The 23,264-nt window shown below is 38.3% G+C and overlaps 1 protein-coding gene across 1 annotated transcript in view; it reads right to left on the bottom strand.

The window, feature by feature from the left end:
- Positions 1-571: 571 nt before the first annotated feature.
- The window catches only part of LOC117418054 (heparan sulfate glucosamine 3-O-sulfotransferase 6-like), a 36,832-nt gene continuing 14,139 nt past the window's right edge, over positions 572-23,264 (bottom strand). Inside the window, exon 2 of the mRNA XM_034030608.3 lies at positions 572-2,993. Within this exon, the coding sequence (XP_033886499.2) occupies positions 2,375-2,993 (619 nt within the window). The 3' untranslated portion in view covers positions 572-2,374. The remainder of the gene's footprint in view (positions 2,994-23,264) is intronic.

Genomic DNA, 23,264 nt, shown 5'->3' on the forward strand with positions numbered 1-23,264 from the left:
AAACAGATATTGACCATGCAATTCTTTTTTCTTCCTAGTCTCTTAGTTAAGTTACTGGTATTAATGGATCATGAAGCAGAATCGGTCAGTCTACTGTCTACCCAGGCTGTGGTCAGCAGCCTAATTCAGGTCCAGGTCAGAGGTCAGGGGAAGACAGAGGGCAAAGGTCACATACTGAAGGTTTCAAGCCACCCTCACAAACGACGGATTCACGTGAGAAAGTCTTCTCTCTGTATTAATAACTTCAAATCGAGCCTTGGAATGTTGACACATGCATTCACTATTGATTTCTGCCCCCTCTCTAACACCCCCAGATACTTGACCTGATGGTGTTTTTTTCTTATATGACAAAAAGCAATCACGCAGTGTGTGGCCAAATGTAGTTTTCATCTGTTGACATCTAGCAATGAAAAAAAAGAGCGCTTCCCCTTTACAGCTGACCAAGCTTACGACTCAGACACTGCACAAATCAAAAATAATAATTTTACTAATATTTTCAATACATATGCAATATATATATATATATATATATATATATATATATATATATGTATATACACAAAAAGGTTACTTACTGCTCAATGCAGGCAACAGTATTCATTTTAATATATAAATTATTTTATACAGTAAAGAACAGTATTAGTGTGAAATGGCAGTAAATAAGATGAAAGAAATGCTGTTGAAAACAATATTACAAATGTCATTTTACATGAACAACGACCATGTAGAATTTAGGTACCTTAGTCCTCAGTTACATAAAATGTACAATATAAATTATAATCCAGCCATTTACAATTACAGTTAATGACAGGTTATGGGGACTGCTGACTTTGGCCTGAATTAAATCAAAGTTTATGAATCTGCCATAGCAATACTTTATAATGTTTATGGCAATGCAGTGTTTCCATGTTTGTTTGCTGCTTTTCACCTGTCTAGGCAGCTCAATATCATCGCCTATGCAAGTGCAGTTTCTTTACCTAAAACTAAAATATCCCAAATGGAGTATACATGTTATACTACTCAGATACTGCATAATGGGTGAATTATTTACACATGGAACTACATTGTAAAAAAAAGACAAAGAATGAATACTACTCTACATAATTCAATGAAATGTATAGGGCTCTAGTCACACAGCTTTAGCTCACCTATTATATAAAGACTGTGCTTGCTTTTATCAATACAAAAATGCTTGATATTCATGAGGGATCAGCAAACCACACCCTTCCTGACCATGTTCTTAATTAAACCTCCATGCAGAACCTATACAAGTTAACTACTTCATTAGAGCTGGTAAACCTGGTATAGAGCTTTCAAGAACATCAAACTGCATTGAATTAAAGCTTTGAGATTAGGACCCATACAAACCTATACAAACTGCAGGTGTTGACGGTGCATTTTATGTACCTGCAGTAACATTACCATGTACTGTATGAATTAGAAATGAAAACCCTGACATCTATACAAATGGATTTATGGCCCCAGGAGGATAAGAGGGAGTAGAGCACCATGGAGTGGTGCTGTTTGATGACTCCAGGGTTGTATTAGGGGATGAATTGAACATAAATATTAAAATGAAAATAATAAATAAATAAATACTAAACATATCTAAATACTGGCCAGGGTAGTTGTATAATTACATAGTACAATAAGTTCAAAAAAGCCAACTACAAAACCTCTTCTCTTTATTTGAGTGGCTCCCTAAAATTGATTTGAAGTGCCTGCTGCTGACATCTGAGATACTAAAGAAGCACTGTAATGAAATTAAAAAAAAAACAAAAAAAAAAAAACATCCTACTTTCTGCCCAGTGCATCTGTGGCTCCCCAAAACCTGTATTCACGTGCACTTGTGAAGAGTTGGAAATATGAGATCCCTTTCTTTTTATAAAATATTACAAAATAATAATCATAATAATAATACTACTAATAATAATAACAATAATAATTATAATTATAATAATGGGGCAGGAACCATAGATCAATAACAAACCAACAGTGAATTTATCTGATCTTATTTCAAATGTTATGTGCATGATTGACTGGTTATGACAGGGGACTATTTAAGATGTAGGGATGCAGCCTGACTGTATTCTTCTGCACTGTGTGGAAATCAGTTCCTCTGCTTATCCCCTTCACACCCCTTGTGATGTACCCAAACCCTGGAAGTCTTGGTAGTCATATATAAGACTGTAGCTTCTGTTGATGCCACTGGTAACATAAAAGTTCACATTGCATAAAGAGATAGTTTAAACAGAACATTGAAAGCTTCCTTGCTCAACAGTAGGCGCTAGCCATTGATTGGATGAATGATTGATTATTTATTTATTCTTAAAACAATAAAGAAGGTCCATCAAAGTGCCATTGGAAACAGAAGTCAATCCCACCCAAAGTCATGTCCGGTCATTTGGTAAAACTTGAGATTGAAGGGCCTGTAGAACTCCTGCAGTCTCTGCACCACCTCTGGGTCGATCTGTGGGTGCGGCCTCCCTTTCGACTTGCCGAGGCAGCGTGGCCGACTGCTGCCCTCGGGCTTCTTGAGGCAGGGGAAGCCTTTGGTCTCGTTGAAGTAGAAGTGTTTGTCGGTGATGACCCCCTTCAGGCCAAGGAAGTCCTGGACGCGGCCCATCTCGTCGGCAGGGTGCGAGACCAGCCTCTCCCCGCTGACAAACAGGAAGCGGGACAGGGGGAAGTACTGCAGCCAATTCTCCAGGTGCTTGGCGTAGATGCCGATGCGCACAGCGCTCCAGGAAGTGTCGATCAGCCCTGTGCTGGCGTTCTTGAAGGCCAGTGCCCGGAAACTGGGCAGGCCTGGGCTCTTGGACAGGGTCTGGGTGTAGTCTGAGATGGCCCTTGTCACTGGGTTGCGCACCACCACGATCAGCTTGGTTTCCCGAGACATGTTAAAGATACGCTTGGGCGCCTCCTTGGTCACAAAGTAGCTGGGAGTCTTCTCCATGGTGATCTGGCCATCCAGCGTCCTCGGCATCAGGTTTCTGTGGAACGGATAAAATAGCAATTTAATACGTGGTTTTAAAAAGTGATTTCAAATCCAACCAGTGGGTGAATGTGGCTGCTCTAATTGAACTAGGGTATCAATACTGCAGTTACAGCATCCTCCAGATTAGTGCCATCTATCCATACTAGCTCAGGATGGAAATAATGTATGCATCACTATTGATACAAAAAAAAATCTATTGTTTATATGAAGAAGATTAAGAAGGTGCAAAAAAATAAGATTGTGTTTACTCCCAATCAGTCAAATTCACAATTTCAGCATTTCCATAATTCAATCATGGGGAACTGTTTTGTGGTTTTATATAATCACACCTATTGATATTACAGACAGGTGTGCACGGCACCTCTCAAAGAGGTCAGCTGGGATTAAGCTCTACCTTTCAGAGTTTTTCACTGTGAACAATACAGAAGCTTCTCCAAAGAAGTGGTGCTGCAGAGCTCAGTAAACCTGAGAGGGGTATTGAAGTACACGTGAAAGGCAAGACTTAAGGATGCTTGAATACATTTCCCTTTGTTGAGCAATATAAAACCTGAGATCATTCACATCTTAAACACTCTGACCTACCTAACCATTATGGCAAGTATAATCAGGCTAGGAAATCAGGCAACATTGTCACACGGTCCTGTGAAACAAGCAATGCAAGTTGACACTGGAGGCTGAACTTTTGGTTTGTAATTAGTTTAAGGTGTACGCTTGTTAGCCATTTATTTTTTCCTGCAGGGTACATGATTTTGCTGTATTTGGACACAACTTTGGCTGCAACATATAAGCATACAAACATAAAAGTCTCCTTCTGCTCTGTTATATTCTTTTACATTCAATTAACAGTAAAGAAAGTGTTTGCATTATTGAGAAAAGGGTTATAGAATTATCAATACGCTGCATTTACCTAAAAAAAACACACCAGAATAAGTGTTAATGAAATTGTGTTAAAAAGCCAAAAAGCCACAAGTACCACTTCAGTCATTTTCTGATCATTTCCTCAGATTCTATTCAGATGCCTGCTTGTGGCTGGAATATTTTTCCTCAGGCACTGTGCCTAAACCAAATAGCACAAATGTACATGAAAAGTATGCTGATTTAGTTGAATTTCCAGCAATTTTCTAGTCATCATGTAATTTTATCTTATGATTGATAGAGATGATAATTCAGAATGAAAGCAGCATGACGGCTGCAAAATCACATGGAAAAAAACATATTTGGTACACAAATCACTGAGGCATATATTGATTTATCAGTTTTTTTGGGTGGTTATAACGTTACTTGGTCATTTCGCTCTGCAGCTGTGGAAAAAAAAAACAATCGCTACAAACTAGCCCCATCCGATTCTCCACCCCAACCCTGCAAACAAACAAATGTGCTTTATATGGTGTACAAAAGCTTTAATAATACTGAACATGATACATTTCCTATGCAATCATCAGTAGGCTCTCTGGTAGAACCAAACTCCACTTACTACGATCTACGATCACCAAGCTTAAATAAAGGGACTGATGCGGCCCAGGGAAGGAGTGCCTTTAAAAAGACCCTGTTGTGTGATGCCTGCAGCGTCACTTTATCTCACCCCCTACCCTCTTTCCATCTCTGAAAACCTCCTACCCGTTATTAAAGCAATCTGTCAGATTACCCTGGTGCTGACTGTGATTGTCGCTGAGTCAATGACACTCCCTGCTGGGATCTGAGCCTCCACAGCTCACCAGCCCTTTCAGCTCCAGGGTCCTCCAATCACAAGGCTGCAACAACTGACTAAACCAGTACCACCCGAATAGTCCTCTTGAATGAGCTCTCCTGTAATTGTTTTCAGCTCTTACAGCTGCAGATTTCAAGTTCGCTATAACATTTTATAACTTGAACTCTGCAGCTGTTTAAGAAAACAATTATAAAAAGGTCTAATTAAGCAAATTATCATTTCAATTAAAGGTCTACTTAAATAATTGGGAGCTCAGTTGGAATGAAAACCAGCAGACACAATGGGTCCCAGGATCAGGGTTGAAAACCAGTGATATAGGCAACTTTCTAAAAGACCAACATTTAATGAGTTAAGCTGCTGAATGTTTTCTCCATCAGTTTTATTCTTTAACCTTTGTGGATATTTTCACTATTGAATGTTATAAATGTAGTCCCTGGTTAATCTTGTGGTGTAGCTTTTATAGAGACTGAAATTTCCATTGGCTTTTTATTTTGTATTAGATATCAAGCACAGCAATTTAAAGATTACTTATTTTTTAAATATTAAACTTTAAATGTTATTTTTAACCAGTGCTTTAGACTGTAACTGGAATATGGAATTCCTCTGCGGAATGTTATGTTCTAAAGTAGGACAGTCCATCCCTTCCATTATGGTTTCTGTTAAAATTGAAATCATGATGAAATTACATGTGACCAGAAAAAACAGTGTTATGTTTGTTGAAACCTGTGGTCCAGAATGGTTAGTAATTATTATATTAAATGCCATATAATCTCATAAAATCTGTTTGTCTTTTTTTGGGGCAAACAATAATACTTGCTCCAGAAAAAGATCTGCAGCAAACCGTTGACATTCCCAGAACATTAAACACAGATATTCCACATCTTGGCCCAGCCCAGTAAACCCTGCTGTGATCGGCATTGTGGCTCAAAATACAGGAACCAAAAAAACACTTTGCTGTCCGATACATTTATGAGATGTCTTAATGCTTTATAAGTAAGAGTTGCAATGTAAAAGCAGGCATTAAGATCCGAATTCAAATAACAGTTTCATTGGCAATGTGTTAATTAATTACAAATGAATATAGAAACACATTTTCACACAAAAAATGTCCCAAAAGGTTTGTCTCTAGCAAACAACTGTAACTGAATTGGGGGCTAATTCTAAGAAACAGAAATGACACCTTGAGATCTGCATATCATTATCAGGGCTGGTTTGGTAGGACAGCAACATACCACAAGAGACCATTTTTATAACAATTATTGTGTTCTCTCTTTTTCATTACATTTTCTTAACAGGCTCTGTTATCTACTGTACCTTAGGGCTTGCACATATACTGCATCCCTTATAAAAGTTCCCCATAGTAAAAGCATAGCAAATTGTAATAAAGCACAGTGAACGCATGTTAAGGCATTGGTAAACTGCAAAAATGCTATTACCATGACATCAAAAGCCTCTAAATACCTCCACTTTGTTTTCAAACACACTTTATGTTCTTTGAAAATAAAAGTTCCTGGCTTGAAGATGCAGTGTTCTAAACCTATTCGGTATAATATCCCTGTTCCTGCCAAGATTTAATGAGCACATTGTTTTTCCAGAACATAACTGACCCTCTAATTAGCTGGAGGCTGTGGCACCCACAAGCATTCAGAGATGCTGCCTGAGTCCACTCCTGACTGGGCAACAGGCAGGCCAGAGCCAAGCAGATAAATGATGGGATTTCCTGACACATCAGCAGCCTGCAGAAAACACATATGTTTTCCTCACAGCTGGGGGTTGGAAGGGTGTTCTGTCCCCATTTAGAGCAGCGGGACAAGCACATGTGTTTTGGGAAAGTAAAGGGCAAAGGAAATTTAGCCAGACCAGAATTTGTTGAGCTGTACTATTCTGCCAGGCTCTGCTCTTTGTCGTGACTCTTGCTGAAACGTGATCAGTGGTATACTGTTCCAGGGAGGCACGGTAGTTGCATGGTGCCTATATCTCATTGTAATGGGTAGTGATGGCTGCTTGTTGCTATGCAATGCTGAATAATTGTTATACTTAGAAAAGAGAAAGGGTAGAGAATTACTTGGACTCAACTGGAGTCTCGAGACCTATTAAATTGCAATATCCACTGATTAAAATACATGCGACTTGACAGTTAAAATTATGACTTACTACAGACCCAACTCTCAGCCTCTGTAAGGCAATACCGTTTGATCAACAACATGACAAACAGTAATTTCTAGGGTAGATCAGAAATCATGAACACTGGTTATCTCAGACATCTTGAATCGCTGCCAAGATCTCTTTATGCTGATTGGGAACATGCTTCACTTTGGGGTGTATAACAATAATTTAGATAGTTTCCTTTTGATTATATTTAAATGAAGGATGATGATTTTCAAAAATAAACCTTTGTTTTATTATTAGCTACATTCTGTAAATTCAACAGGGATTATTTTTTAATGCAGTTTAAGTGTGTGGATCTCAGCCCTGGGTTTTTTTTAGAGCAGAAACATGCACATCACAGAAAACATAAAGGAATTAACAAATGTTAAGTGGTTCATTGGTTCATCCTTGGTTTCAGTATTCCAGTCATCATATATATATTTTTGCCACCAGAATGATTCAACAATATGCTGTAATCCACCAGTAGCAACTCCTACCACATACCGTACAGTAACTCCCCAATATGAGACACAGTCCTATCTGCTGTTAGCTACTGATGGGAAACCACTTCATTTCCATATTATCAGCATTCCAAACCATGATGCAAAGCTTCTGTACCTTCTGTTTGGGGGTTTACTGAAGTATTTTTTTATTTGTTGCTCTGTTTCAGTATATTTGCTGTCTTACACTACAGTGTATGAGCTACACCAGATAATAATCTGGATCACATGGCAGGTTTGGCCCCACCTAGAAGACTATGCACTGCTCTAGTCAGCTGCATAATGGATTTCATTGTATTGGAGACGTTACAGACCCTGGTTTTAGTATGAATCAAAGGATGTAGATACTATCCTTGTTGATGAAGATATTGCCATTGCTTTAAAACATATGAACCTCAAGACCAGATCAAGCTCATTATAATCCCAACTGCAAATCCTCTCCAGTCAGGTAACACACAACACTGATGGGAAGCAATAGACTGTTTATTCTGGGTTGTCCTCAAGCAATGGCTGAACCTCTGCCCACCTAGCCTGGAAGCGATCACTCTACCCATTGCTAGGCTCTCAACTTATCAACTCACTCTATTGTGATGAATGGTTCTCATGCAGCTATCACCTGACCACAAGTCTCTAAAACATGGGTCTTCCATGTCTTTAGCAAAACAGTTAGAAACGCAGTCTATCACTGTCTGCTCCTATAACATCATTGTTTTGTAGCGGCTCTGCAGAGATGAATCTCAGCCACTGCTGCTCATTCCTGAAGCTAACCAGCCCTGCTCATTCTACATTGATAAGCAGTTACAGAAGCTTGCACGATTACTGCCTAATAGACAGTTGCAAGACTAATGAAACACACCACTGCCTTGCTGTGCTGCTGGATAAAGATACAACAGCATCCATCTCCTCCCATCTGGCAGGCAGGAAGTGTGGCCTAGACAAGTAGTGGGTTGAAGGAACTTTGGTTTGTGGGTTTACTGATTCTGGTTTTCTTGCACAGGCATTTCTTGGTTTCTGGTAAAGACAGCTCATGTCAACTCACTTATTTTGCCAGTCCCACCCAGGTATAAGGCAGGCCTCCCACTTTATACAAGCTCGGGAGGGTTTTATTTAGCATTTTCTTATAATATAAAATGACTCCTTTCTTCTGAGAAAAAGGCTTACGTTATGGTACAGCTGAAAGTACTAACAATACCAATGGCGCAATTACTGCAGATATGCAAGTTTCCTTGTGAAAACATCTTGCAAACATTCAAATTAGATACATGTGGACCAGTGGAAAACGGAAAACTGTAGAGCCTCATTATCATAACGTCTATTATTATCATAATTATAATTATATGATTTTAAACCATCAAAAATTAAACAAAGGAAAAGACTACAAAAAAGAAAATCTAAAAAAAAACTGCAATAAGCACACTGTCAAATGTTCTACTGCAAATTTAAAAATGATTATTTCTGTAAAGTGTGTGTTGTTTTCTGTTAATTGTGTACCAAGTAGGCTACAATAAAAAAGAAAATATGCTACAATAATTTAATTTCAATTAAAAATAACCTTTTACTATTTCCACACTGTACAGTAATGTGTTAAATACGGCAGTGTGATTTATTTTGTGTTACTGGTAGGCTGAAGTAAAAAGAAAGTGTGCTACAGGTATTTGTTTGATTTTACTACTGCATTTATTACAAAATGATTTTTTTAAATGTTTTAAAATCCGACAGCTCATGTCTCCAGACATGTCCGGTTTAGCGAGGGAGTCCTGATTATGAAAACCTTTTTGACAGATTTGGGGGTGTAGGTGGAGGGGGGGAGCCACTGGAGGTCCATTGCCCAACGGATCCAGCTTTAGAGATCTTCAAGATCACAACAGAAATCAATATCACAAACTGTTTTAAGCACAGGCCAGTACATGTGGGTGGCCAGCTATTAGCATTTTAAACCAGTCATGTTTACATCAGCAGCTATTACCATCCTACTCACCTGCTTGCAATTTCCGTGAGTTTCTGTCACAGGGATTTTGTTTAATGTTAACCCGTAGAAACTTCTAATGTCTAATCCTTTAAACTCCTACAATATCTGGTTGTGTACAGTCAGGGTAAGGAGTAACTTGGTCTTCAGTCATGTATGAGTTTAGTTAAAGTTGTATTGGATCGAATCAATTTCAATTGGGACTCCGTAAGCCCCAGTTCTGATTGCAGGCTGGCAGATCTAGTTTCATGGTGCAGATGTGTATGTAGCATTGGTGTACAATAGTAGTTTCAGTACAGCTCATGAAGCACGGGTGACTGAATCACTGTGACAATTACAGAAGTTGGAAAAAAACCCACTGAGAAACCATTTTAATACCAGTGTATTATCCCTATAAATAAACCATTAGCATACCACAGCATGGCAACTCAAAACAAACATTGCACAGTGAATCTGATTTGGTATTGCATGGTTCTGCAATTAATTACCAGTCAGTATCCGTTATACCATTGTCATTGTTGTGTCACTATTCTGAACAGGAACTCTGAATCCCAGACAATCTCCCGTTATTTCCTAAGGGATGACATTTCTTTAACTGATTTTAAGCAGCTCTGTATTAGATCTGAATAGCTAATGTTGTAAGAGGCCAGCTTTTTTCCACTGTAAGAGGGTGATGGTCCGAGCTTACCTCCACCCACAGCCACAATCTTCAGCTCAGGAACACAGAGGATTTTGGAATGCAGGAAACATAAACGTGGTAGTTTTAACAGGTATTCACCCTGACATCCACCATCAGTTTCACTCATTCTTTACAACAGGCTTCTTTTTGTACATAATTACGACAGGCCCAATTTCATTAACTCAGAAACAATTTCCCCTCAATTAGGAATTCATTATTGATAACCTTTTTTCCCTGAAAATTGCGATTAAAGATGCCTGTGAAGAGCGGGCTTTTATTAAAAGTAATTTTTTTTATTGAAATCTTGAATTGGCAACTGTAATTAAATTCCCGGTTAAACCTTACTGACATGAAAAGGCAGAGGAGCAGTGCCTGTAGAAAGCGGGAGGGTTTCCCGTACTTAAGCTTTGTAGTTGAAGAGCCCTTTCTGTTTTCCATTTTCTTTTGAATCTGAAATATTCTCAAATCAGAATCATTTTATAGGCCAGATAATTTTTTTTTTTTTTTCACATTGTTGTTCTTCTTATCATTAGTATGCACATGCATGGGCCTTTTTATAACAACGAGCCTGATTAGTTCAGGAAGGTTAATAAAGCGAAAGCCTTAGTACTGTGAATTGAATAAAGCAAAAGGAGCCAGATGTTCAGAGTTTTTAATTCTGTAATTATCTCCAATTTTGTTCAAAGAAGAAAAACACCTGTTGTAGAGGAACTAGAACCGAACAGCTATAGTATGTCACACAATTCCAGGTCTCACAAGTTGTCTGTTGCCTTAACATAGCGTTTTCCTCTTTCAAAAAATTAGGGTCAAATTACAGATTTAAGTAAATGCTTTAACTACATGCTCCTATTAATGGAAATGTTTGATATACAGCTATCACAAATATCAAATAGCCTGTCATTTTAGAATTCCCAAAAGACAGCATTCTGATACATTACATTTAGTGAATTTAAAATGGTATCATGTTACATTTATCCACCTTACTGGGGTAAAGAAGCACACTCATACCACCAAGTCAAAATGCTTCAGCATTTTTTTTTTTTAACCTTGCCTCCCTATGCTTTAATAAAACGCTTGTGCATGCATTTGTTTAACTTTATATTTTGTTTAAATCCAAAACTTAAATAAAAGTTTTGTCATTTTAACAAAGGGGTAAGAAAGCTAAAACACTATTCAAATTATTTTAGATTAATGTCATACATCCAGTAGTCCAGTAACTAAATCCCCCAGGATACCAGCAGTGCAGAATTTTGAGATGTATGATTAAAAATAAATACAGCACTAGTATAATGAACACAGAGAGATCTGACAGATAATGAGACAACCACAACATCTCATTAACACTGACACTGGATACCATTGTGACCTCCCTGAGAATGGAATACTGAGGACAAGGAAAGGAGCACTCTCGCTGTTCTGTGCCAAAGGCTCTTCAATCCAAAAGTGCAGCGATCAAAGTCACTTCCATGTCAAAGCTGAGATAAAGCTGACATCTGCATGCCCCTGTGGCAGGTTTTACTGGGGGAGACGTGTCAAACCTGAAAATGGTCAGTCCTGAGTTTGGGGCGATGCAGAATCATGCCTTTAGAAGTCTATATACTGTATTGCAAAATAAGAAATTGAAATGAGACCTTAATTGTTTTTACTGTATGTTCTAACTTTAGCATTCACAGACAGAAAAAATATGGTGACTTTTAACTGGAAACCTGTAACCAAATACTATTCACCTTCTATGGAGACTCTTGTGTTTTACGGTGAGCCCCAGGGCAAAGGAGATAATAGCTCCGATTAACGCTGAAGCTAAGGGATGAGTAAATTGTCCACTTTCAATGAAACAGCCTAATTGCTTATCAGTTTACCAAAGGAAGGGGAAAAAAACCCCAAGGTCTGGTTCAAGAGTCACATCACATCTATTGGGACACAAAGCCCAAAGTTTTATACGACTGTAGGATACAGACAAAATAAACTAGAGCAGACAAAGAAGAATGAGGCTGTAAAACATTAACATGTGACTTCAATGCACTTATCTGCATGTTAATGTTTTTAGGATGTGCCAGTCTAATGAATCTGAGTGCAGTGCTCCCTTCATTATCTGACTTACACATGAAGTCATGAAATATTAAGGCCTGTGCATTAGTAAAGAGGCTTCACATGCACAATCTATTGCTGGCATACCATGAATTACTGAATGCATGAATTGTTTAATTTTAAAATGTAAGGCACGCTGCTAACGTCCTGTTTACAATTTCAGGATTTATTTTTCTACATTTTCTTTAAGGGTAGCGTATGTAATAACTACAAAAGAAATAAATAATCAGTAGTTAAATAAAGCAAAAGTTACAGTTTTGTGAGGCTGAATATTACTAAGAACAACATTAGGGAGAACCAGTAAAGCCTGTTCCTAGCCCGGAATGTAAACTGAATGTAAAGTCTGTCTCAATTAGAACAAGTGCTGAACTAACTTGGGACTATTTGCCATGCTCATGTTTGGAACATTTGAAGCTACAGTAAATATACCGTAGCCATTGTTAAATTCAGTTAATTCCTTATCACTGATTGTTCACCTCTCTGAAAGCACTTGATTCACAGCCCGTAAGGTAAAACCATAACTTGAGAATTGTAAATGTTAATTTGTTTGATTTATAATAGCGTTTTTTAGTCCACCCTATAAACTCTTGAGAAACAGTCTGGGAAGGAAAGCAACTTTGTCTCCTTGGGCTCAGCAGAGTGGTGGTAGCCAGTTAAGAAGGTTAAACATCTGTGAATGATGAAATCGTGTGCAGTAAAACATGAATCAAAGCACTTTAGAAAAGGGAATCTTTTAGATTTTCCAAAGAAGGACCAGTAGTTTTTTTTGATTACGAAAGCATTTCAGTAATATTGCTGCAGGAATTATGCTGGGATCTTGTATTACTCAATTGGTCTTTCTCTGTAAGGTCAGCCTGAGAAGTTATTACTTTTACATTGGAGCATACACCATGCCCACATTCATAAAACTATGAACGTCAGTTTACTGGTTAATTTTGTATTCCTGAAACGTTACAGACTGATAGCAAATGGGAATAGGAACGTTTTTTTTTTTCCTTACAGATAATTTTTTTTAAAAAGAGTCGTATTACTCTATAAGGTTTCAGCACTTGTGAACTTGTATCATTATACTTTTTAATATATTTGATTTATATTCAAACATAAATATATAATTATATGAAATAGGTTTGATGGATATGTTCTACAACACAGCATATCTTATTTAAGGGAGAAAAAAAATAGATACGACCAGAAACGGCTTTAGATACTGTAACTTTCCACAAACAATGACAATCATCTAGATTTGTGTGAGAATGGCATGTAAAAACATCCACACTTTAAACTAACTCTCCATGGATAATGCTAAGCCCTATAAGGGCTTGAATGAAAGGGGTCAGGCATTGGGACAGAGAGAGATCCTTCTGTATAGACCCGGACTCCCTAATTACCCTCTGTACTTATCACATGGGAAAATCAGCCTTGTCTAGCAAGCAGACTCCTGAAGCAGTCTATGATAAGTGCCATGAAATTATCTCCTGGTTCATCACACCAGGAAGATCATTTTTTTTCCAATCTCCTGCAGTCTCCTAGGATTGTATACAGCAGATAACTGGACAAACCTGAAACACATACAAGGTCAATTTTCGTTGGCTTTTTTCCATGATCAATTTCTAAAAGAGGACAACGGGGATTATTGTAGATTATTAATAATATATATATTTTATTATTACAATTTTTCTTTGACTGTGAGAAAGCCTCACTACACCTGCTCCAGCTGATCCATTGCTGGCAGAGAAGGGGTTATGCCTGGGTTCTGATTGGGTGGAGATGGACCCCCTGCCCTTTGCTCAATGCTGCAGTTCATGTATGGCATCTTTGTTGGATTAAAACCAGACATTGACTCTGGCACCCATCAAAGAGCCCACTAATAACCCCACAACCCAGCGGTCAGAACGACATTTCTTTTTTACTGCCTCAATAAAACATTTTCACAAAAACTAAATTCAATTATGCCCTCATTGAAGTGACCACTGAATTTTATCTGTTTGGCATCTGTTAAAAAGAGAGGAAAAAAAAAAAAGGAATTCAGTTAGGGGCTAAATGATTTACCAGAGATCAATTACGTTTCTTTTGGCACCAGGAAATCTTCTCTTTCTAATTGCTTTATTCTTTTTCCTTTTTTTCACCCTCTTTTTTTTCTCTCTTCTTTGCACAGAATTCAACATTTTGCCCTGAGACACTTAAAAACATAGCTGGAGACCTGGATGCTGGCCAGATCCATATTGTCGCTTCCTTTGTTTTATTTTTCATATGCAGGGATGCAAATTAACGTTATCGGGGAAAAAGAAAAAGTACAAGGCCAGCCTGTGAGGTAATTGGCTTTTAAAAGACCCTCGAATATGCTAATAAACTATGTAACAAGGATATGAGCTGCCTGGAGTGAATGCTCCCCATGCATATTTAACAACAACAACAACAAAACCAGAAAACAGCCCCCTTCTATACTTTAAATGTGAAACCCAGTAGAGATTAATTTAAAGGTTTTAGCCTATTAGCCTTGAGTTTGTTCTAGCTGCCCATAGGGAACCATGGAGAAAGTAGACACTTGTTGCTTACCTCTCTCAGCTGACATATCCACTCTGTATCAATAGACTTCAAAATCACGTCATGGACAGTGATTACTATTCGTTATTAACCGTTATCGAAAATGAATAGCTGCATCTATAGTGGAGAGGTACTGGTAGTGGAGAAAATCCATTTAAAACTTATAGTACACATTTCTTTTTCGTGGAATGCACCAAAATGCACCATTTGCAGCATTACAATTGTTACCAGATGAGTCTTGGCAGTCACCCATACTCATATAGATTCACTACACTGGCATAGCATTACTGCAGCTCTTCCAAAGCGCTTCCACTGCTTGTATAATGTGACATTTCTTGTGGTCTCTGCCAGTCCTCACTAACTGTGCTCAACTACCATTCCCGGACTCTGTGGTTTTCAATAATGCAGCAACATGTGGCAAATACATTTTAAATTCCACGTTTTCACCGCAAAGGGAGAATCAAATAAATGGAATGGAGCACTGCATTCTGGCATGATATCAAGGGATCACACACAAGAGTTCCGTGCAAACTGGCATCAATGTGGTGCCTTACCGAAATAAAACAGAAGTCAAAGTGTTACTTTGCAAATCATGTCACTAGAGCTTTGTAAAGAAGAGAAGGTGTGCCCCTGAATGTGATGTATAATCATGTTTTTAGAAGTGTAGGAGATATGTATTTTTTTTATTTCTTTGAAAAAATTAAAGGTATATTATTTGCCCCAGGGTAGGTTAGATGAAAGTGATATGATTTAAGAACTTTCTAATCAGACGCAGGCATCGGTTAAGAGCTACCTCTGATAGTCACTATTGACTGATCATGACTGGTTAATGCATCTGCTGACACAAAAACAAATAGTCCCCAGACGAGCAGTGTGCCCTGTCCACTTCCCTCTGACTCTGCAGACTCCCTGATAATACAAACAGACAGGGCTCCTAATCTCAGCACCCCTTGAGAGGAATTAGAGGATTAGCTCAACAAATCAGCAACTTCATTTTTCCATGCAATCATCTGCCTTTACTGTGAGCCTTGCAGAAAGTAAAAAAGTGGCCAAAAAAATGAAGTAGGAGTTTAGTTCAGGAAGTATTGCAGGGTCTTTCATAAAAAATTCTGGTAAAGGATTTTATAGACATACAGCACACAGGGGATCATAAACCTGTCGGTAACTGGTTTATAATAGAGACTGGAATGGTTCAAACTGCTATGCTACGCAGGGCAATTTTCGTATTGGCCTGTGAAGGAATTGATAGGCTTTGAGACTGAAAATAGAAAGTTGCTCTGGGTTCTTGGGCAGTAAGAAATACTTTCACCCGCTGGGAGCACTAGAGGATGAGAATGAGCCCTCCAGAGAAGCTCTTACTAATACATAAAGGGAGATGTTAAAAGTGCTGTCTTAGTGACCCTGCATTGGTGTTGCAGTGTCAGGCTCCCTGTCATGGACAGGACGACAGGTGTCCAGGCAGGTCAGCACTGGGCTCCAATCAATGACGGCCTTCTAGGTTCTTTTTCTGTGCACCCTCTCAACTGGACTCCACTCCAGACTGCAAACAAAGCAGTTCAGAGCAACCTGGAGGTATTCACACAAATACAATATACAAAGTTCCAAAAAATTCCTGGTCTTTCTCTACATCCAGGAATGTAGGATTATGCGCTAATAAATGTGTACTTATTTCTGTATCTTTGTATAAGCAGGTAAACTCAATTCGAGGAAATCCTGGCTTGCAATCAGAATTTAATGACAGATAAACAAGCTCATACACTTGTGCTGAGTTGGATCAGGTGAAGCATTTCTGATGCAGATCTGTTTGACCCCTGTAGGTGTGATGAGGCAATTGGGTAAGTATTTATAACTGGTTTCAACAAATCTTTTAAACATTGATAGGATTAATATAAAGTAAAAGCTGAACAGAAAAGTCAATTAATAAATAACCCAGTGTTGGCACTGGGAAGAGTAGGGCCTCGTCTGCCAGCAAAGTGGTGAACATGTTCCTTGTTTGTATAACAGAGACCTTGAATCTGTGCACTCAGGTCACTTCAAATTCAGACTCTTACTAGAAGTGTATGACTGTATCAACCCATCACAGTGACAGAAATCAAACACTGTTAGACTCATTGGGCCATCAGTGGGCCACCCTTGGGGCATGACAAGCCAAAACCTATCAATAATAATTCCAATCCCATTCCCTAAAGCCTCACTCCAGCGAGCGCCTTACATTAATAAAATGAGAATCAATCATCCTCTGTCTTCCCTGACCAACCTACCTGCAAGTTAATTGTAGTAAGCTGACATCCTTCCCAGACATTTGAAGAATGAATTACCTATCCCACCGCAAATAGTTCATAGCTAGAAGGTTTGTATCAGGCAGTTGAGTGGCAACAGTCCAGCTCACATAGATACAATACAATACAGAATTCAGCTGGTATGGACTGTCATTGTACATAGCAAATAACTGTAAATTGTTACAGTTATATAGTAGTGGATCTTGCAGCCATACCAACAACAATTCAAATGTATTTATCATTTAAGAACCACTTTCCAGGTTACAAGACTCCATGTCTGGTGGTCTAATACAATATTTAACCTTCTCTATCATAACCTGTAGCATTTAATATCATATATGCTTCAATTACAATATCTAGACACACTCCTGTAGATGTTGATATCCATGTATTACTGAAATGGGCTGGAAAAGATTTTAAGAGTTGATGGGCAACATTAAAATGTAGAGAGTGGTCTATGTTTACATAAATTAACGTTTTATATATATATATATATATATATATATTTATATATATATATATATATATATATATATATATATATATATATATATATATATATAATGTTAATTTAGATTTATATATAGATTTTAATAATAACAATGAGCCCTTAAACAATGCAAAAACTGTATGCCACATAACTGTTCAAACAATAAGTAACTGGCTGTGCTACTCAATCAAATCAAAGTTCTATAAAAAATATATTATAAGACATAACTGTTACTTAGAATCAGATGCCACTGGTGTGCATCCCAGTTATACGTATTCATTTGTTGGAAAGCTTAGAAGACGAAGGCCTGCTGAAATGAGTTATGACTCCCATCAAAGGTTTTAAGCGTCAATCAATTCTTTAATGTTAGGCACCCAGAGATAAATTAACGAAGCACAATCAATAGTCCTAGCACAAAGGGTCGATTTTTTTTATTATAGAAAAACCTGAAGAAAAAAAAAAATTAATCATTTTGAGATCCATGTGTCGTTTTCTCTTCTCACTCCATGTTCAATTTATTTATTGACATTTTCAGCATATCGATTAATCTTTTTACACAGGAACTGCTGAACAAGGGCTTCCCTTCGAGGTCACAGAGTGAGAACCCAGTGTGAACCCAAGATCTCCTTTCCTGGCTTTTAGTCCTTTGCAATTTTTCATTTCATAAGCCTATGGTTTTCAATCACTCAAACAAACTGTTATAAAATACTTCCCTATCAAATCTTGCATGAATTACAATGGCTCACACAGCAGTGAGTTAACAGCCTTAGAGGCTTAGTCTTAGGGCCGACACCTAAAAAATAATCAACATGAGCTTATGCATGGAATTAAAAAATTCTATTAAAAAAAAACATTTAAAAAAAGCTTTGTCAAAAGCTGTATCTACAGTATAGTAGCTATTCCAGAGCTCTGTGTTATATGATATTTACTTAAGAATTATTCTTCTTCAGCTCAGGCAGCCAATGTGTCAGACTGTGGGCTAAGGTAGCAAGCAACATGAAACAGCGAGACAGAACATCCATTTTATTGGATGACCTCCAGTAAACAAGTCCATTAGTTCTGCTTCCCCATATAGCAATGCATTCCCAAGCCCCGTATGCCTCTGGTGCTGGATGGAATGTAGAACCTGATGCATGAAGTCATTGCACTGGCCTCAGGACCCTTTCACACTGGGCTCTGTTCAACGGTATTGTGTTCTGACTGCCGGCGTAAAGATAGCACGGAGATGGCACATGTAATGATGACAGGAGAGCGGAAACAAGCACCGCGGTTTATTTTGATTAAAACAAAAACTCAAGGTTAACAAAAGAAAAAAAAATCTATCAATATTTACACCTCTGCAGGACTGGGATCGCCTACAGTACTGTAAATTTACAAAAACATCAAATAGAAGACTAACTGTAAAGCCAGGTCCTGTTTGCGAATTGAGTCCATGAAATCATCATTGAACAGTTTCACTAAATGAAACTGTCTGAACATGTACGATCTTGAGTCTATAAACTAGTGCATTAGTGCGCTGGTTAGGCTACACAGCTGCGTCAGTATACATGAGAGGGACCTTGCTCTAAGATGAGAAGGATTCAACTGCAGTAAAGATTTATTTTATTTTTTGAATTGCAATCTGATTAGAGAGGTCCTCTCATGTCAAGGTTTAAAGGTCAGGGAATTGATGATCTGTCAAAAGATGATTGCTGAATACCAATGCTTTGATAGGGACTTTTTTGAACAGCCCATAAACCTACAATTTATAGGGTAATTAAAAATAATAAAAAATAAAAATCACCTCAAAAAAGTATTTTGCTTTACGATAGAATTTAGTTCTCCCTTGTTCTGTTTCACAGCTTTTTGCTGCACCACAAATCCATCCCAAGCGATCTACTGCTAAAGCCTGAAAGAAATCCAAATAAAAGCACTCCAGTAAGGCGCTATAGATACACAATGGACTGGCTATAGCAGCACAATAGGTATTCAGGTACCAGTGGGACTGGGATCATCACAACTTACTTACATAAAGGACCAAATCAGCATCGGTTGCCTATTCATCTTTGAATAGGAAAAACTGGAGGCTTTTAAACTAGAAGCAACAAGTAACATTGTCTCATCCAATATTTGACTTTTTATGTTCTGAGGAAACACAATTCTTCAGTCATCTTGTATAGTATGTTTAATTTATTTATTTATTTTTGAAGGGGGGGGGGGGGGGGGTCTCCCTTTAGCGCTGGACCAGAACTCCGTTTGCAAATGTTATTCTGTTTGATTTTTTCTTAGAAAACCAGCAGGAACACAGACACACTTGGTGTATGTGCCCGGGAGACATGAATTATTTCACTTTTCATTAGGATTTTTTTTTTTTTTTTTTCATCTTGAAAGAGGCAGCAAGCTCACTATCATTTGATCAGATGGTGCACAAATTGAAGCTTTCATTGAAATACATATACTATATTTTGTTTTTTCATCTGCAAGGTCAGGCTCCTGAAATAGCAGGGCTTAACCTCAGATTTTTACCAATACGTCTCTGATAAAGCTCTGATTAATTCCTGGTCAGACTTTAAATTTATTTTGCCAAGTGGCACCACTGAAATGTGCTAGAATAAACCAGCAATGAGAGGGAATGGAGGAAATAAAACTAATGTGTAATACTGTATAGTTTTCCAAGGAATAAAATGCTACTTTGTGAATGGGATAACCCCAAGTGCCTGATTCGATTCTTGAATGTAGATGATACTAGACGTTGTTAGTAATCCACGACGATTCTGAATGAAATACAGTGTAGGTAAATCAGAACTATAAAGTTCTCTTGACCAGTTCTGAAAGCAGTTGCTTTTTTTAAACAAGTGGGCAAAGGTTTACATTGGCTGTGCTCCCTGTGAAAATGACGCTTGCATCTCAAATGACCGACATGTCGAAATCATTCATATAAATAAATGACACACATAAAAAGCCATGTGGACCCCCCCCCCCCCCTTCTCCCTGAGGTTCAGCAGTAGGAAAATCAGAAGAAAGAAGACTTTGTTTGTTTCCCCACATATATACGTTTTTAATTAATTTCTAGAGATGAAGTTCTGTGCTTTTCACCATGAAAGAGTTTTCCATATAGGACACTGACTTTTTTTCTTCCTTTTTTGAACAATTGTTTGTTCTAAATGTGGTTTCTAGGGTTTCATGCTGTGCTTCTTTGAAGTGGCTCTCATCAACTGGTATGCCTCTCTTCTGACTTGCTTCTCCGTATCTCACATTTCAGTAAAATACCAAATAATATCTGCTTGTTTGTATGTTTGTTTGTTCCTCATTTAAAAAATGTGGCACCTTCACAAACACCGCTTTATGAAAAATGAATGGTCTGTTTATAAAGGCACTCATAGTGGTAACAAAGGGTAAACACACATTTTAGTAGTTTCCCAGAACAAATAAACTACTGTTTCACCCAATAGGACATTTTGCACAGGATGACACTACATTTTCTTCCCATATACAGCAAGTAATCTTTAAAAAAGAGCTAACCAAATCTTTAAAATCAGCAATTCTGACCTTATGCTATATCAACATTATTACAGGTGCCCTTTTATCATGCTGAGAATCTTTTCTGTCAATTCACGATATGCAAATATTTCCAAAATAATGTCACAGATGCATCCTGGTACTTTTGCTGTAAGTCACATGGTCCGAATGCATCCTAGGGGTGTCCAATCCTGGTCCTGGAGGGCCGGTGTCCCTCCTGGGTTTTGTTCCAACTGCACCCTAAATTACTTATTTGGACCAATTAAGTGCTTATTAGAAGCTTAATTGGTCCAATTAATTAATTTAGGGTACAGTTGGAGCAAAAACCAGAAGGGGCACCGGCCCTCCAAGACCAGGATTGGACACCTCTGGACCATTGAAGTGAGTTTGAACTGCAGCTCACTTTTTATCTGTAGTGTTTTCTTCTAAATGTCTGCAAATGCCAAACTAGAGTATGAAATACTAACAAATAACTAAAAGATATAAGGGTTAAGGAATGTGATTTGAATCCTTGGACAGCACTCCTCTGCAGCTACTGTTGTTCTCATATGGATTTCAGTGATGCTGGTTTTGTAATGTGGATCTAGGCTCATTCAGAGCTGTATCGAGACCACAAGGGCTCATTGGGTATGAACCAGGTCCTACATTGTTCTCGGCCAGGGTGACTATTTATTTCCTTTAATCAGAATGACAGGAACTCTAAAATGTTAAGGTGATAGTGAATCTTTCAAGAGTAATGTAACTCAAGCCAGATCCAGAGTCACCATCTGCCTCTTGTCAAGAGGAGATGAAAGCATGAGCTAGCTGGCGTTGACACTTGGCCATAAATACAAAACGGGGTGCCTGTCTTACCTGCTAGAGATTTTAGCACCGCACTCTAATGTTTATTCCTGCCCTGATGATTTTACTGCCCTTAATACGACAGAATCGGCCCTGGCAGTGGAAAGTGGCATCACCCAAATGGGATCAAAACTGCCTCATAACATGCTCTCACCCTCAAGGTTGGAGTGTCAGAATGCAGGGGATAAAGGCTAAGAAGGAAGTGCTGATCTCTGTGGTAGCCTCGCTTAACTCTCAAACCTAGCGGGTCCCGTCCAGATTCGGAAGGGGCGAGGGTGAGCCATGGGTGCCCTTTTCAAGTATAGGATCTACAGGTGGCTCTTCAATAAAATACATTTACAATTGCAGCAATGCTGATATAGGCCATCACTATGTTTTAGTGAGCTGACCCTCTGTTCTCCTATATTTTAAATGCAATTATCAACAGGGACTTGGAATTGATTCATGAGATCTGCAAACCTCAGCTCAAATGCATACCCTTGTTTTTTTTTTATCAAACAGAGCCAACATCAATGCCAAGATTAAGTATAGCATACAACTATATATAAGAGCCTTAAAGATAATATTATGAATGAGTTTTTACTGGGATGGTTAATATATACAGTGAAGGCAGCCAGTGTCCAAGGCAAGAACTCAAATGTTATTCCCAGACCCCCTAATCTTGTGAGGTGTGTTTATCAGGTTAAATCAATAGAACAAGTACAAAAAAACAGCATGTGAATCTTTCTCTGACTTTAATACTGAGCTGCCATACACTAATTCGCAGCTCATGACTGACAGATCATGAAGACGGGAATGGTAAAGCGTTTTTTTTTTTTTTTTAAATTTGACATTGGCACTGCTCTCTATGTAGCCTACTATTAAAATTACAGCCAGTTACAGCCCTCTTTTCACAGTTTTAACCTCTCCTGTGACTAGTCTCCTGTGACTTCAGCACGCGTGGTTAGTGTGTCCCTGCTTTACCACACCCCTCTGTTACTGCACTAATCCTAAAAATGCATTGCCATCTATCAAGAGGTTTGTTGGGACTATCAGTACTGGAGCACAAGCAAGTTCCTTGAACAATCCAATAGTCTAACTGCAGATGAACACCAACCATCACCCAACACAAGAAAGCCCTGATGGAAAAATCCAGCCTTGGATATTTAATCCATTAATCAATTCCTTTATCTAGTCAGATGAAACCACTGAGAACAGGATCTCACTGGCAGTGGTGACCCAAGCCAAGAAGTCTCAGAAGCAGCAGCACTATGCAGTAACAGTGTCATTACAATAAATACAAGACAAAGCCATTGGAACGCACTCACAATGAGAGTTTAATAGTGAACTTCCTTCTGGTGTTGACAGTGAAAGGAACTGGTGCTCCCATCTCCTTTAATCAGGAGGGCCTGTGGAAATCAAGGAAGGGACGTTGCTAGTATTGCTATTAGGGAGACCGTCCAAACTAGCATGATCCATATCTATTAATTCAATGCATTTGTTAGTTAAAAGCAACCATCTCCAGATCTGATATGAGGCTTTATACC

The sequence above is a fragment of the Acipenser ruthenus genome, chromosome 13 (assembly GCF_902713425.1).
Source record: "Acipenser ruthenus chromosome 13, fAciRut3.2 maternal haplotype, whole genome shotgun sequence".
In the NCBI taxonomy this organism is placed as follows: Eukaryota; Metazoa; Chordata; class Actinopteri; order Acipenseriformes; family Acipenseridae; genus Acipenser; species Acipenser ruthenus.